Here is a 14,849-nt window from a genome sequence, read left to right as displayed (position 1 = left end):
TGAAAAAATTTCTGGAAACACATGGTGGTGGGTTACCCAACACTGTGAGATACATGTAATGCCACTGAGATGTACGCTTAAAAACAGTTAAGTTCTCGGGGTGCCTGGCTGGCTCAGTCGGTGGAGCAGGCAACGCTTGCTCTCAGGGTTGTAAGTTTGAGCCCCACATGGGGAGTGGAGATTCCTTACTAAAAATAAAATCTTTAAAAACATGGTAAGTTTTATGTTATGGATATTTTATAGCAAAAATAAAAAGTGCTTACTATACAGTACCTGGCCCATGAGGAGTGTTCATAATTAAGTAATACTACTCCTAGTTCTAATAATGCAAATTATAAAAATCACTGCAACCTGGTGCTTTCACGAAGGGGAGCCCAAAGGGCCTGGAAGAACATAGAGCAACGGATGTAAGTAGCTCCTCTGGGGAGGAAGGCAGCCGGGGAGTTTGTCGGAGAGAAGGCTGAGGCAAGTTTCCGGGAGGACCTTGTAAGCCCCTTGCGGGGGTGGACTGGGCATGCAGCATGCTCCAAGAAAAGGATCCTGGAGATACCCTAACGGTGAAACCACCACAGGAGCTCTGAGGCCTTAGCCAGGGCACGTCTCTCATCTGGGCCAGTTTTCCACTTTCTGACCTGGGAACTTGGGTTTTGGTTTTCCACACCTGGGACATGCCCCGGGCTCCAGGCCTGCGCAATAGGGCTCCTCCCGCCATTCTCCCTAATCCGTGCACCTTCTCCCGAGGCAGAGGTTTAGGGGGCGGGTCGCCAGAGTGGGCAGACAAGTCCAGTCCCAAGTGTCAGGGACCCTCAGCGTCTTGCCCCCTGTTCGTGGCGAATCCCAGCCGAGAGAGGCTCCCCTAACTCATCCTGCTGCCCTTTTTTACTCTCACGTACCCTTACCCCAGACAAGAGGGTCAGGACCCAATACCTGGTTTTCTCTCTGTGTCACTCTTTAAGGTACTTGGTCAAGTTGCCCTCTCCCTTCCCACCTCTACCCGCACCGTAGCGAATCAACGAAGCCTAAACCCCATCTCCCCAAACCCAGTAGTACCTCCGCGGGGCTGGGGCTGGGCTGGTGGCCTTCGGGGACGGACTCCGGGGGAGTCATTGTGGGCGTGTGGGGCAGTGCGGGGTCTTGCTGGGGACCCGGAGATCGGGCGGGTGCAGGCTCCTGCTGCATGGATCACAGCACAGTTTCGATTCTCGGTTTTTGAGCTTGAGGGGCGGGAGGGGAAGCGGAACGAGAGGCGGGCGCCAGACGCCGTAGTCTCCTCAGCGGGTCCGAAAGGGGCAGTGCCGGGTGAGGGCCCGCCTCCCGAGAGGAAGTGAGACAGAGCGAGGGGGCGGTTCTAGGGGCGGAGAGGCCGGCGGGGGCTTAGAGGACACGCCCAGAGCCGGAGGGAGGATTGGGAGTCGACGCGACGCTCAGCTGACCAGGGGTAAAGGGACCATGGCAGAGCAGAGCAGAAAGGAGGCGGCAGCCGCCCTAGGCTTTGGGCCCCGTAACGGACAAGAGCCGCAGGTGGCTCTACTTTGGAGGAACTCCTGGTCTAATGGAAGAGCAACAGTTGCCCAAACAGAGGTTTTCACACAACAGAGGGACTGTCTGGAAAGGATATCCTCAGCTGGGACTTGAAGGAACTTGGGGTAGGGCGGGGAGAGCTTAGAACAGCACGTGCAAAGGCCTGGAGGTTTGAAACAGGAGAGTCTGTTTAAAAACTAGTTTTCATTATTTTCAGATTTAAGAGGGGACCCATGAGGGGGAACAGGGCTAAGAAATTGGACCAGGTCTGTGGGTGACAGTGAGTTTAGAACCCAGAAACATGACCCAACATGCATGTTGGGACGGTAACTCTGACAACCTAGGACCGTGGCCTGGTCTAGGAAATTGTTGTGGGATGCAGAGGAAGGACCTGAGTCAGAGACACTGGGAGGACACTTGAGTGGGGCTGAGGGGAATAGGACGGTGCCTTGGGTGATAGCTAGAGAGGTAGGTTGGTGAGTCTGAGGCAGAGGAGCAGGGAGGGAAGGGGGAGAGCTGGTGAGCAGATATGAAGACAGTGAGGAGAGAGCAGGTTAGCTCTTGACCAAAGGAGAAGCATGCCAGCTCCCAGCTGGTGAGGGGAGAAAACACCTCTAGGCAGCTTCACTGGGCCAAAGGCTCTGGCTTCAAAAATCAAACCATCCCAACCACTGTGCTAACTTCTGATACAATTCTGTGCTCAGTTCCAGCTTGCAGCCGACTAGGAATGGTGATGGAACCCTGCTCCTGTAAAGCTGATCTTCTGGCCTGTGTGGGGAAAGGGAATGGGAGGGAGAGCCAACTTCCCAGGACCCTGTGAGGCCTCAGGGGCCTTACCCTACCCTCCAGCCTCGGGGCTTTAGAATCGGGCCATTGAACTAGGAAAAGCCAAAGATGGTGAGCAGCAGCTGCAGAAGGGACCTGGAAGGGTCCCTGTTGGGTCCCTGTTGGGTCTGAGGAGGCAGGGCTGGCATGTGGCTGAGACAAGGAAAGCTTTATTAATTTCTTATTAATCACTTTCAAAGAGAGCAACATTTAAAACTCCATGTCGAAAATCATTGCTTCTCAGAGTAAATTTACCATTTGCATTTAGATTTTCTCAAGCCATGGAGAGGCAAGTTATCTCTAGGTCAGGTTACCTCTGGATCAAGGGGTGTGCTGTTTCTGGACTTTTGTGATACTCTAGAGGGCCTGCTCTGGGATGCTCTTGTGCTGTCTGTCCCCTCCTTCCTCACTCTGCTGTGCTCCCTGAGGTCTGCACATGAAATTTCTCTTTTTGTGCCAAAGTTCAGGCCCTCCCGCCCCACCTTGAACACAGTGAGGCTGGCTACGAACTCATTCAACAAATAAGTGTTGAGATCCATTCTGTGCCAGGCTTGCCGGTCTGTGGGGACGCAAGGAGTAATAATTTGCGGGCTGTGTGCCCAGGAGAAACCCTGATTCTAGATAAGACATCCCACACACTCCCACCCCAGTATGTGACTTTGGAGCGGGAATGCTGAGAAGGCTGGTAGCATTTCCTCGATTTTGGAGGAAATTCGGCTCTGAAATCCCACTCTGCAAAGCTCACCTTGCCTTCCAGCTCCTTTTTCCAAGGCCAGGCAGTAGCACGACTCCGGCAGGCTCGGTCCTCCCGGAGCAGGGGGCGCTGTGGGACAGCGGGAGCCGCCCCGTCTAGCCACCGCCTCCCGCGCCCGTAGCCAGTGAGACCGGAAGCGGCGGCCGGCAGGGGCGGGCCGGATAGCGGCCGGCTTCTGTGGCCTGGCACCGCGCGGGGGCGCGGGGCGTGCCCCTGTCAAGAGCCATGCTCGGCAGGTCCGGGTACCGGGCGCTGCCCCTGGGGGACTTTGATCGTTTCCAGCAGTCGAGCTTCGGCTTCCTGGGCTCGCAGAAGGGCTGCTTGTCCCCGGAGCGGGGCGGCGTGGGGCCGGGGGCCGGTGAGTGGCCGCCCAGCACAGCGGACCCGGGGCGGGGACCCGCTGGTACCCTCAGGAGTCAGCCGGTCTGGCGCCCTCGCCTCCTAAGAGGAGGCACCGAGAGTGGCTATGGCGTGGAGAAGGGTCTGGACCAGGCATTGGGATGCTAGCGCTCACCCGCCCTCCCTAGGTCTACTGGGCTGCTGGCCCGGAGCGCTCTCATCCTCTAACAGGCCTCATCCCTTCATTTATCCTCTCGGCTCTTATCAGCCCTTTAAGCCTGGGAAGGGATTTCAAATTCTCATTTTGAAGATGTATTTATTTATTTGAGAGAGAGAGGGCGGGAGGGCCGGCGAAGGGACAGGGAGAGGGAGAGAATCTCAAGCAGATGGAACCAGATCTCAGGAACTGAGATCATGACCTGAGCAGAAACCTGCAGTCGGCAGATTCACCGACTGGGCCACGTGGGAGACCCCTCAAATTCCCATTTTGACCAGAAAGACCCCAGAGTCTAGGCGTGGGAGGTCACCAGAGCTCTAAGGGTGCTTGGCTGCAGAGAAATGGCAAAATCTTGATTCCAGGGGGTACTTCTAGATGCCTGGAGTTTAAGCATCTGCCTATTTCCTGGTGGATATGAGCAGGCCCTTGGCTGCCTGTGGTGTCAGCTTTGGTCATCTCTTGCTCCAGAGCCTTGAGGGATTCCCTTGGCTCCAGGGCCAGATCCCACATGATTCAGTCTGACAGGCAAACCCTGGAGGATTTGGTCTCTCCTGACCCTCCTGTAATGACAGCTGACCCTCTCCAAGGCTTCCTTTCCTGCAGGGGCCACAGGGGTCAGAGCTAGACAGGAAAACATCCTGGGGTTTGGAGAGCCCAGAGGGCATAGCGTTCCTGGAAGGACTGAGCAAAAGCTCCTGTCTGCTTCTTGCCCAGGCTTGGGAGGAGAAAGATACCAGAGGATAACCGTGCTAGATTCTGGGGCTCTCAGCTCCATTTTCCTCGTGGGCCAGGACCTCTGATCTCAGATGAGCCTCATCTTCCTAGTTCCCGCCTCCTACCTGAAGCCATTTCAAGTATTTGATAGTCCTTAGGTCATTAAAAGGGGGCGTGAGTTGTGAGCTAGAGAAGAACATCTTCACCCTCACCTATGGTTCCTGTTGAGCCATTAATGCTTTATCCTAAGCATTAGGATAGCCTAAGGCCTTATCTCCAAGAGGATGAAAGCACACTTCTGGGGCTGATGGTGGAAGAGGAATGTGTTCTACCACCAGCATTCAGTTCAGCCCAGCAGTGTTTACAGATGCCTGGGTGCTCCTGGCTGTGTGCCAGGTATGGGAGGCACTATCTATCAGACAAAAGAATTGATCCAGATTCCTGGTGAGGAGAGCATCACATGGATTGGCTTCTCAAATCTAAAGGCTGTTGCCTAGCAGAGACTCGGCCTTGTGGAGGTGGAACTCGAGGCAGATTAGTTTTGATGTGTGGGAGGAGGGAACGTTCTTCACTAGCATCTGGCTAGAGACAGAAATGAGGCAAGGAGGCAACTGAGAGCTCTGAGAAGGGACTAGCTGCTGAAGGGAGAGGTGGGCAAAAGGTGCACTTGACCAACTTCACTCAGCCTGCTGCTGTCCTGCCAGCACTGGTTGGTGTTTCCTGACTGCCTCTGCTCTCTTGTCCCCAGACGCGCCCCAGAGCTGGCCCTCCTACCTCTGCCACAGCCTCATCAGTTTCCTGGGATTCTTGCTGCTGCTGCTCACTTTCCCCATTTCTGGCTGGTTCGCCTTGAAGGTAAGGCTGGCTGGGTCAGACTCTGGGGGATTGGGCCCCCACTCTCCATCCTCTGTCCCCTTCCCCTGAATATTACATTATCACATCCCAGTGAAATGGGCCGGTCCGGGATTATTCATTTGTATCTTTCAGATGAGGAAATAGGCTCAGGCTTGCCCAAAGTCATACTGGGAGCCAGTGAGTGGCAAATAAGCCTTCCCAAACACCCAAGTTCTGGGATCTGGACACTGGCTTTAAGGTGCACACAGATATCTTTGCCACATCTTCCTTTCTTTGGGTTAGGCTGAAATTTGAACTGAAAACTACTCCACTTGGCCCAGTAGGTAATGAGTAATAGGAATTCAGGCCTGGTTTTTAACAAGGGCTGGTGCAGAGGAGAAATCTGGAGCTGTACTTAAAGATCATATCTGAGAGCTGCAGTGAAGGTGGAAGCCCAGGCAGGCCGTGCCCGTTGTGTGGCCTAGGAAACAGTCAACTTTTCTAGAAAGCCTTCGGGTTTGGTGTGGTCTGGAAGGAAGTCTTTAGAAGGTGCTAAATTCTAGTACTAAAGCTGCCACTGAAACAAACACTGTGTGACCCTGGGCAAGTCACTTTGCCTCTCTGGGCCTTCATTTCTCAATTTGGACCTATTTACTTCTGAAGTTGACAAAGCCCTTTTTTGGGGGTTGGAGTCATTCAGAACTGCATTCACATCTTTCCTGTTTCACTTGGAGGCTCTGTGATTTTTGAGCAAATCATTTAACCTCTCAGAGTCTTGGTTTTCTCTTCCAAAAAGATCTAAGGATATCTGACACCGACCAAAGCAAAGGAGAGAGAGGGGAGGGGGGTACCTGGGCAGATGCCATTGTGAGCCTAGGCCCGGAACTTTCACCTCTCTCTCTCACCCTCGTGAACAGATTGTGCCCACCTATGAGCGGGTGATCGTGTTTCGACTAGGCCGGATCCGCACCCCTCAGGGGCCCGGCATGGTTCTGCTCTTGCCCTTCATTGACTCCTTCCAGCGGGTGGATTTGAGGACACGTGCTTTCAATGTCCCTCCCTGCAAGGTGAGGATCTTCTCGGCTCCCCCAGACAGAGGGAGTGGGGGCTTGTGCAGCATGATTGTGGGAGCCAGTTCCATGGTGTATGAGTAGCCGTCAGGGGCAGGGTGGTGGAAGAAACCAGAAAAATTGAGGATGGAGGCTGGGAGGACATCCTTGCTCAATGTACCTACTGACATGCACTTGGGGATGTGATTTTCCCTTTGAGGAACTAGGTACCAGGAGGGCGGGTCAAGCTGGGTGGTCTCGTGGGCCAGAGCTCCCTGCAGCACCAGCCCCTTGAGTATCTCCTTTCACGACCTCCCCCAACAGCTGGCCTCTAAGGATGGGGCTGTGCTGTCCGTGGGGGCTGATGTCCAGTTCCGCATCTGGGATCCAGTACTGTCTGTGATGACTGTGAAAGACCTGAACATGGCCACGCGCATGACGGCCCAGAACGCTATGACCAAGGCCCTGCTCAAGAGGCCTCTGCGGGAGATCCAGATGGAGAAGCTCAAGATCAGCGACCAGCTCCTGGTAGGCAGCTGTTCACATGGTAGAGGTCAGTGGTGAGCTCCGGGCCTGGCTTTACCTGCCAGGGCACTTTGAGCAAAGCATCAAATTGCTCTGGGCCTCATATATTCCAACCTTGGAAGAACCAGCAGTCTGGGTGGGACTGAGCACCAGAAGATGGGTGCAGAGCATAGTGGTCTTGGGCAAGCTTGTCTTGGCGAGGCACTGGGGTCTTGAGAGGGGCATGGTCTAATCCAGATTCTGGGGCCTTCCCTAACTGCTGGGGTTCTACCCTTCACCACTCTGCAGGCATTGCCATGACAACACTGGGCTTCGGAGGCAGGCAGTGGGGGTGAAAGGAGTGGGGGCCCTCCTAGCACAGTCACCTGGGGAATTCCAGGCTCCACAGGGCAGCGTGTGCGCTTGGGGGCTTTGTGTTCCTAGTTCAGAACAGAACAGACACAAGGGCGTTTGGACCTTTTTCTGGTCTCTCCACGTGAGTCATTATCTACGCCAGAATTCCCCTCTCATCCCTTTTGTGACAGGATGGGGTGGAAATGTGGCATGTGTCACACATGGTGGTATATCCCCTGCTCCCCAGGCTCACCTTGGGCTTTCTCCTGTGTCCTGGTGGACCCTGAGTGAGGTCTTAAGTCCCCTTGGCTGTGTTTTCCCCTGGGGACCTGGGGTTTGAGGACCGGAGTGAGGGGCAGTAATGCCAGTCCTGGAGATCCCAGTCCCTTCTGGAAGTGAACCAGTCCCATAAGGGAAACTCCCAAGGAGATGCTGCTGTGCTGGGGACAGCAGCTCTCACGTGCAGAGTGTCTTAGGGTCTATGAGTCCTTTTGCTCCCCACGTGTATCCGCTTCACATTCTGCTGCCAGAGGGCTAATATTATGGTTTTATTTTGGCGGGAGGAAACTAAGGACTCAGAAGTTATTGGTTGCCCCCCAAGAACCATGGTCAAGGGCAGAGCCGGCCCAGAGCCAGATCACTGGCTATCCCACTCCCCACCCTCAATCCAGTGCTCCGTCTTCTACAGTTGATAACAAATTGATAACAGCTTTTATTTATGAAACCACATTCCATTTTAGTGTACTTTTCAGAGGAGAAAGCTGATCTCAGCCTTATTGCTGTCAGGGGCGGGTGGGGAATGAAACCAGAACACCAGGCGTGTTGTGCAACAAAGCCGAGAGAGGCAGTTTGGGGGAAATCGGTCCCACACCAGGATGTTAGTCATTTAGGGCCTGTTGCCCAAACTGGGTTGGCGCCTGGTAAAGTGGGGTCAGTGCCTGTGGTTACAACGAAGTCTCAGGAACACTAGCTTGCCTCCCGGAAGCCCCGGGTCAGGCATACATTTCTCATTCTCACTCCCCTCTCTGCCTCTTCCCTGGAGGGACTCACACTCTCCAGTCTCCCTTGCTGGACCCTGGTGAGCTGCTCACTCCTCCCCCAGGCTGGTTGCTTGCTTCCATTCACTGCTGCCACACACTACATTCCCCTGCTGCAACCTGACCTCTTCCTCCTCAGGAGGCAGACCCCTGGGACAGGAACCCTTTCGCTCATCTGGCATCAGCCCTTCAACCTCGGGTTCTGTGCTGTCTCTCTGGTCACCGCAAGCCAAGCCGTGCTTCTTCCTCCGAGGCTCCTCCCTGTGTGGGCAGTGCTCTTGGCTCAGGGCTCAGCTTCTGCTTCTCTCCGCTCCTTTCTGCGTGGGCGTGGGCACAGACTCTCTTCTGCACCCCAGCCCCTGACAGCTCTCCCCTACCTCCCCCACCTCCCCCCCCTGCTCACCCCATCCTCAGTCTAGGCTTCCTCTAGACTCCTAAGACAGCAGCATGACCTCCTTCCTGCTAGCTCCCAGCACTTCTCGGTCCCACGCTTGCTTAACATGGGGGGAGCCTCTGACTCTGTGCACCCTCCTTTCTCTCTGTCTCTCTCTCTCTCGAATCCTCTGCTCCCTTGGCTTCCATTATTTTACTTCTGCTTTTCCTCCTTCCAGCTCACTCCTGCTTACTACTTGCTGTCCTGCCCTTCAGTTTCCAAGGTTCTGCCAATGGCCTCTTCTTCTTGCCTAGGACCTCCTGGGAGGGCTCATCCAGCCGGGCTTCATGCTGCTTCTGGACATTGATTATGTACAACCCTCTGCTCCAGCTCCCCTCCTGTGCCCTGGACCCCGTTTATCCAACCGCCTGGTGGACACTTCAAGCTGAATATGTTTAAAAAAAAAAATAGTCCTCCCCCCCCACCCCCCCAGCCATCGCCGAGCAAGTTTCTGCCTGTGTGCTCGCTCCCGGTGAGCACCGCACTCACGCTCGTGCAGGAGCCCACGCCAGAGCCGGCCCCTCTCCACCCTCCGGCATTCACAGGCAGGTGGCCACCACGCTCCCTGCTTGTTTCCTGGGTGTCTTGCTGTAGCTGCATCTAGTTGACAGAGTTGTGCTCTGTCCTCTGCATGTCTCGGCTTCACGGCCACCTCTTCGTCTAACACCAGAGCCGCCTCATTTCTGCCTGCACTTTGAAACTGGCCCACGTGGTCTCCACGTCCCCACCCTCAGCCCCCTTCAGTCCGGTGTCCACGGAGCAGCCAGGAGGAGTTCCCAACGAGCAGGTCTGCGGTCACCCCCCCTGCCGAACTCCTCTTGAGGCTCCTCGTGTATCAGAATAAAGCCAAGTGAGTGGGGCCGCCCACCTCAGAGCCCTCTGCTTGTTCCAGTCTCCCAAGCCACACTTGGGGGTCTAGCTAAATGGAATGGTGGTTACTCACACTTCCCCAGACGTTCCAGGTTCTTCTGTCCAGGCTTTTTTTTTTTTTTAATTTTTAAATTTTTTATTTTTTATAAACATATAATGTATTTTTATCCCCAGGGGTACAGGTCTGTGAATCGCCTGGTTTACACACTTCACAGCACTCACCAAAGCACATACCCTCCCCAATGTCCACAATCCCACCCCCCTTCTCCCAACCCCCCTCCCCCCAGCAACCCTCAGTTTGTTTTGTGAGATTAAGAGTCACTTATGGTTTGTCTCCCTCCCAATCCCATCTTGTTTCATTTATTCTTCTCCTACCCCCTTAGCCCCCCATGGTGCATTTCCACTTCCTCATATCAGGGAGATCATATGATAGTTGTCTTTCTCCGCTTGACTTATTTCGCTAAGCATGATACGCTCTAGTTCCATCCACGTTGTTGCAAATGGCAAGAACCTAGATGTCCATCAACAGATGAATGGATAAAGAAGATGTGGTATATATACACAATGGAATACTATGCAGCCATGTCCAGGCTTTTATACATGTTGTTCCCATTGCCTGAAAGAGTCCTTCTTGTGGGGTTCCTGGACCCAACTCCAGTGTGGGGAAGGGGGTTTCCACACACACAGCACCCAGCAATTTTCAGACACCAGTAGAGTATCCCTAGAATTCAACTCACTTTGAACACTGTCTACCAAGAGATAGCATCAGATCCCGTGGGTTAAAAGCTCAGTCCCACAAGACTGCCCCCCATCCCTTACTAAAGATGCCAGTCACAAGCCCCAGGCTGTTACCTGTGCTTCTCACTGACTGGCTCCGGTTGGGGGTTCCAGCCACCTCCCTGGGTCCTTTTGCTAGAGCAGCTCTCAGAACTCTGGGAAGCACGTTTACCAGTTTATTAAAGAATGTGATAAAAGCTATGAATCAACAACCAAAGAGAGACACAGGGCGAGGTCTGGGGAAGGTACATATGGAACATTCCTGCCCTCCCCAGGCACCCCACTCTCTGGCGTTCACTAGCCTGGAAGCTCTGGAACCCAGTCTTTCTGGGAATTCTCTGGAGGCTTCTTTGCGTACTGAGGACCAAGTCATTGGTCATCGCTCAGGGTGGGACTGAAGGTTCCAACTCTCCAATCACATAGTTGGTCCTCCTGGCAGCCAGCTCCCGCCCTTGAGTGGGTCCAAAAGTCACCTTTCTTACCTTCATAGAAGACCCCTTTATCACTCTTCTCACAGGCAATTCCAAGGGTCGTAGGAGCTAAGTCAGAAACAAAGACAAATACGTAGAAGTATATTTTAGTCAGTCGAGTGATCAAATGGAAACCTATATTTCTTTTAGGTCACATTACAGTCTTCCTTCCTGGTGTACTCCTTGGCTGGGGTGACCCCGCTCCACCCGGCATCACTGCCCATTCCCTGGGCCTCCAGGGGGTCAGGCCTGGTCCTAGTTACTCACACCAGTTACCAGCTCCTGGGTTGTATGTACTTGCCCTCTGCCTGTGTTCCTCAGGAGGGAGCCTGGGCCGGAACAGGAGGCGTGGTGCCTCCAGCCTAAAGAAGGTGCTCCCAGAATGGCTTGTCGGCTTAATTCCATTTCTCCGCCTACACTCTTTTTCAGCTGGAAATCAATGATGTGACCAGGGCCTGGGGACTGGAGGTGGACCGGGTAGAGCTGGCAGTGGAGGCCGTGCTCCAGCCACCCCAGGACAGCCCAGCGGGGCCCAACTTGGACAGCACTCTCCAGCAGCTGGCCCTCCACTTCCTGGGAGGAGGCCTGTCCTCTGTGGCGGGAGGCTTGTCAGCCCCAGGGCCAGGTGAGGAGCCCTAGAAAGAAGGGGAGGTGCTTCTGGGGCGCTCAGCTCAGTGTTCTGCACAGGCTCAGGGCCCATTGTCTTAACTGAGCTGAGCATGCTAAGGCGGCGAAGAGAGCTGTCTGAGTGGGTGGAGGCTTTCGGGAGCCTCCGTGGGAGGAGGGGACAGCACCCAGGGGTGAAAGCTGAGGGGCTGCTTCTTAGCCGAGGAGGAAGTCAAACGCAGGCCTGAAGGGCCTATGAGAAGGAGCTGCCATGAGAAGTGCAGAGGTCACAGTGAGCCTGACCTTGGGAGCACAGTGACTTTCTTCCCTCTGCTTCCTTCCCCAACCCTGTCGGCCACCCCCAGCAGACACCTTGGAGATGGTGAGTGAAGTCGAGCAGCCTGCGCCTCCTGTTGGTGCTGGGCCCGGCCCAAAGCAGCCCGTGGCGGAGGGACTATTGACTGCTCTGCAGCCCTTTCTGTCGGAGGCCCTGGTCAGCCAAGTTGGCGCCTGCTACCAGTTCAATGTCGTCCTGCCCAGTGGTGCCCAGAGCGTCTACTTCCTCGACCTCACTACAGGTGCCACTGCCTTCCCTGCCCTCGCTCACCTTCCCAGCCAGGTTGCTTATAGCTGCCCCCTTCCCATGGTCCTCTTTTAAATTTAAATTTAAAATCCTTCTGTTCCCGCCACAGTTTAGAAGCACCTCATAGCAGTCTGGGGCTCAGACAGCACAATCTGGGGGTTTGTCTCTCAGCCTGTCTCTGTGAGAAGGACGACTTTGATGGTTGCAGACCGAGCCCCGCACACAGTACAGGCCGACTGCGTGACAGTCTCTGTGCTGAGCACGTGCAATGCATGATCTCCCTACAACTCACCTCGAGCCTCTATTCGGGGATGATTGTCCTCCCCGTTTCACCAATTTGGAAACTGAGGCCCCAAGTGCTCCTACAGCCGATAAGACTTGAACTCAGGGAATTAGAACCTGAACACCTGACTATTACTCTCTACTCCTCCCAGTGGGCCATGCTAACCAGACCTTCCCCCTGCTGCATAGCCATACCAGTGCTCAATTTTTCTTTCCCTCCACAGGGCACGGGAGGGTAGGACATGGAGTGCCTGACGGCATCCCTGATGTCGTGGTGGAGATGACCGAGGCGGACCTGCGGGCCCTTCTGTGCAGGGAGCTGCGGCCCCTGGGGGCCTACATGAGTGGGCGGCTAAAGGTGAAGGGTGACCTGGCCGTGGCCATGAAGTTGGAGTCTGTCCTCAGGGCCCTGAAGTAGCGGCTTTGGCTGACTGTCCGTAGCCAAGCTCCAAGTCTGGCATCAAGCCAGGGAGGCATCTTAGAGGAGAAGGCGGCACTGGTGCCACACCTTGGATTGTTGAGGCCTTCCTCAGCCAGGAGCCAAGGGATGGAGACTGGGCCGACACCAGAGCTGGGAGAGACTGTGTCAGGCCGCCTTGTCCTCCTTACCTGGAGTGCTTCTCTGGACAAGCCTTTGCCCATCCTGCTCCCCGGCTGAATGCCCAGCCCTGAGCCGGGTACACGGTGTGATAACGAGAGCCAAGCCGGCCCGCTCTGCTGGCGACCTAACTGGAGGGGCGGGGCCCGCAGACATAGCCTGGCTGCATGGATTCGGGCTGGTGTGAGGGAGCCAAGCATGTGGCTCAGGTCCCAGCTCCAGGGTGGGGATCAGAGAGGTTGAATGTGGAGAAGGAGGGCAGCCACCAAGAAGAGTCACTTCAGGGCAGGGATTTGGGGATCGAGCTGGGCCTGCCTTCCCGGTTGCTCTCTAGGCCCAGGCCCTGGGCAGTGGTGGTGGAAAAGCGTGGGGCCTTCTCCGCTCTGGCCCTGTTCCTGAAGATGTCTTGACTCGTCCCCCAGCTCCGTCTTGCATGCCTGACGGGCTGGAGCCCAGGGCAGCATGTAGGAGAGCCCTGCTGTTCTGTGCTTTTTACCAGAGGTTGGCAAACCACCAATAAATGTGCTGTTTACAATGTATTGAAGAGAGGTGGGGGCATGGGGTGGGTTGGGGAATCCCCGAGGCCATGTCCCTACTGCCACCTGGGCAAGGACCAGGGCTGGGAGGCTGTCACACCCTTAATATATGCGTGTGAATCACCCACAGTTCCCCTTCTGCCAAGGGTTTCAGAGACCCTGGGGCAGGTATGGGCTCTTCTGTTCCTCTTTGGGGTAGAAGTTGGCTAGGAAAGAGAGGATATGGGTGTGTCAGAGCTGGTCCTGCAAACACCCTCCCTAGGGTTAGGGTTGGGGGGGGGGTGTGTGATCCCGTTCAGGAGAGGAGTCAGAGCTGCTATCCGCTCCCGGGCCTCTCCACACCCCCACCCCCGGGGTCCCTGTTTCTCCACCAGCAGAAGGGAAGGAAACAGAAGGAAGTGGGCCTAGAGGCCAGGCCAGGTCTTTAGCCCTGGGAGCCTGGCCCAGCTTTCTGCTGCTGTGCTCCAGCCCAAACCCCAGGGAGCCCAGGGAAGGGGCCTTTTACGTCTTCAGCCCTAAGAAATGAATCTCACTTCCCAGAAAGTCTTGTGAAAAAACGAAACTCTGAGAAATCGGGACTTCCCCTTTGTGAAACAGTCCCGGGCTTGTCCTCTGGCACCAGGCTGTTCCCCTCGGGGCCTCTCTAGCTCCCCTGGCACAGTCTAGTTTTCCCCTTTGTTTCTGCCAGTGCCTGCGTTTTCCCTCCTTTGGGAAATCCTCTTAGCGTGGACTAGGTGGCCTTGGGGTTCAGGTCTCAGCTCCCGGGCTCTCACCATGGAGGGCCAGAGGCCAGCCAGCTGCCCCTGCTCTGCCCTCAGCTGGAGACTGCCTTCCCTGCAGTCCTTTCCGCCCCCACCAGCCACCCTCCCACCACCCTCCAGGCCTTCCGTGTTGGGGCTGTCACATCCATTCCCCACCATGTGTATCACCATTCCTTGCATCGGTGCCTGCCCTCCCTGCTGGACTATGAGCTTCATGCATGAGCTGCTCATCAATTCCTCCCCCTGCGGCAGCGGCACCCAGTGTACCGGCAGTTTATGGGAAAGCCCCATGTCTTCCTCATGAAAGCTTAGGAGAAACTGAAACTCAGATTGTTTTTGTGGTTGTGGGAGGATCAACTTAACATTTACAGGAAACCGAAACTCCCGGATGTCTACATAGGAGGGGTGTAAGGCCTGCCGCTCCTTCCCTGTGTTGAGGGGCACTCATTCCTTGGTGGGGCCGGTGCTCCAGGAACGGGAGCCCACAGGTTCAAGGGCCCCTGGGCTTTGAGAACTGAGCAGGCCTTGCAGTCTGCCGGGGAAGGCAAGGGACACTTCAGGGAGGTAGTGTGTGAGGAGGGAGGGAGAGGGTGTCAGTCAGAGGAGGCTTATCAGAGGAAGTGATGCCCTTGCAGCCACAGGGCAGGGTGAGGGGAGAAGCAAAGAGATGGGGCAAAGCATGGCACAGAGGGGACAGCCCCTGCAAGGACACACCCAGAAGAGGCAGCTGAGCGCCTCTGATTTCAGGAACTGGAACCTGAAGTATGGTGGGGATGGAGGGGGCA

The 14,849-nt window shown here is 55.5% G+C and overlaps 2 protein-coding genes across 15 annotated transcripts in view; one reads left to right on the top strand and one right to left on the bottom strand.

Moving 5' to 3' along the window:
• The window catches only part of PML (PML nuclear body scaffold), a 40,421-nt gene extending 39,095 nt beyond the window's left edge, over nucleotides 1-1,326 (bottom strand). For 6 of the 11 annotated variants that reach the window (XM_082735814.1, XM_082735821.1, XM_082735813.1 and 3 more), the window contains exon 1: nucleotides 1,051-1,326. In XM_082735814.1, the coding sequence (XP_082591940.1) occupies nucleotides 1,051-1,179 (129 nt within the window). In that variant the 5' untranslated portion in view covers nucleotides 1,180-1,326. The remainder of the gene's footprint in view (nucleotides 1-1,050) is intronic. The other 5 variants (XM_082735811.1, XM_082735819.1, XM_082735812.1 and 2 more) reach the window with 2 other exon arrangements.
• A 1,897-nt stretch (nucleotides 1,327-3,223) lies between these two features.
• STOML1 (stomatin like 1) lies at nucleotides 3,224-13,306 on the top strand. Of its 4 annotated transcripts, none has more exons than XM_082735808.1 (7): nucleotides 3,224-3,458; nucleotides 5,119-5,225; nucleotides 6,122-6,271; nucleotides 6,578-6,781; nucleotides 11,128-11,323; nucleotides 11,673-11,882; nucleotides 12,394-13,306. In XM_082735808.1, exons 1-7 carry the CDS (start codon nucleotides 3,326-3,328, stop codon nucleotides 12,585-12,587), a joined length of 1,194 nt encoding a protein of 397 aa, XP_082591934.1. In that variant the 5' UTR covers nucleotides 3,224-3,325; the 3' UTR covers nucleotides 12,588-13,306. The 4 variants fall into 4 exon arrangements, with proteins under 4 accessions (XP_082591934.1, XP_082591933.1, XP_082591935.1 ...); XM_082735807.1 differs by having other exon boundaries at nucleotides 11,670-11,882; XM_082735809.1 differs by lacking the exon at nucleotides 3,224-3,458 and adding an exon at nucleotides 4,846-5,020 and having other exon boundaries at nucleotides 11,670-11,882.
• The last annotated feature ends 1,543 nt before the right edge of the window (nucleotides 13,307-14,849 follow it).

The sequence above is a fragment of the Mustela nivalis genome (genome assembly GCF_964662115.1).
Source record: "Mustela nivalis genome assembly, chromosome: 6".
NCBI classification, from domain to species: domain Eukaryota; kingdom Metazoa; phylum Chordata; class Mammalia; order Carnivora; family Mustelidae; genus Mustela; species Mustela nivalis.
Note: the sequence above shows the minus strand (reverse complement) of the source record. Positions and strands in the feature narration are given on the sequence as shown.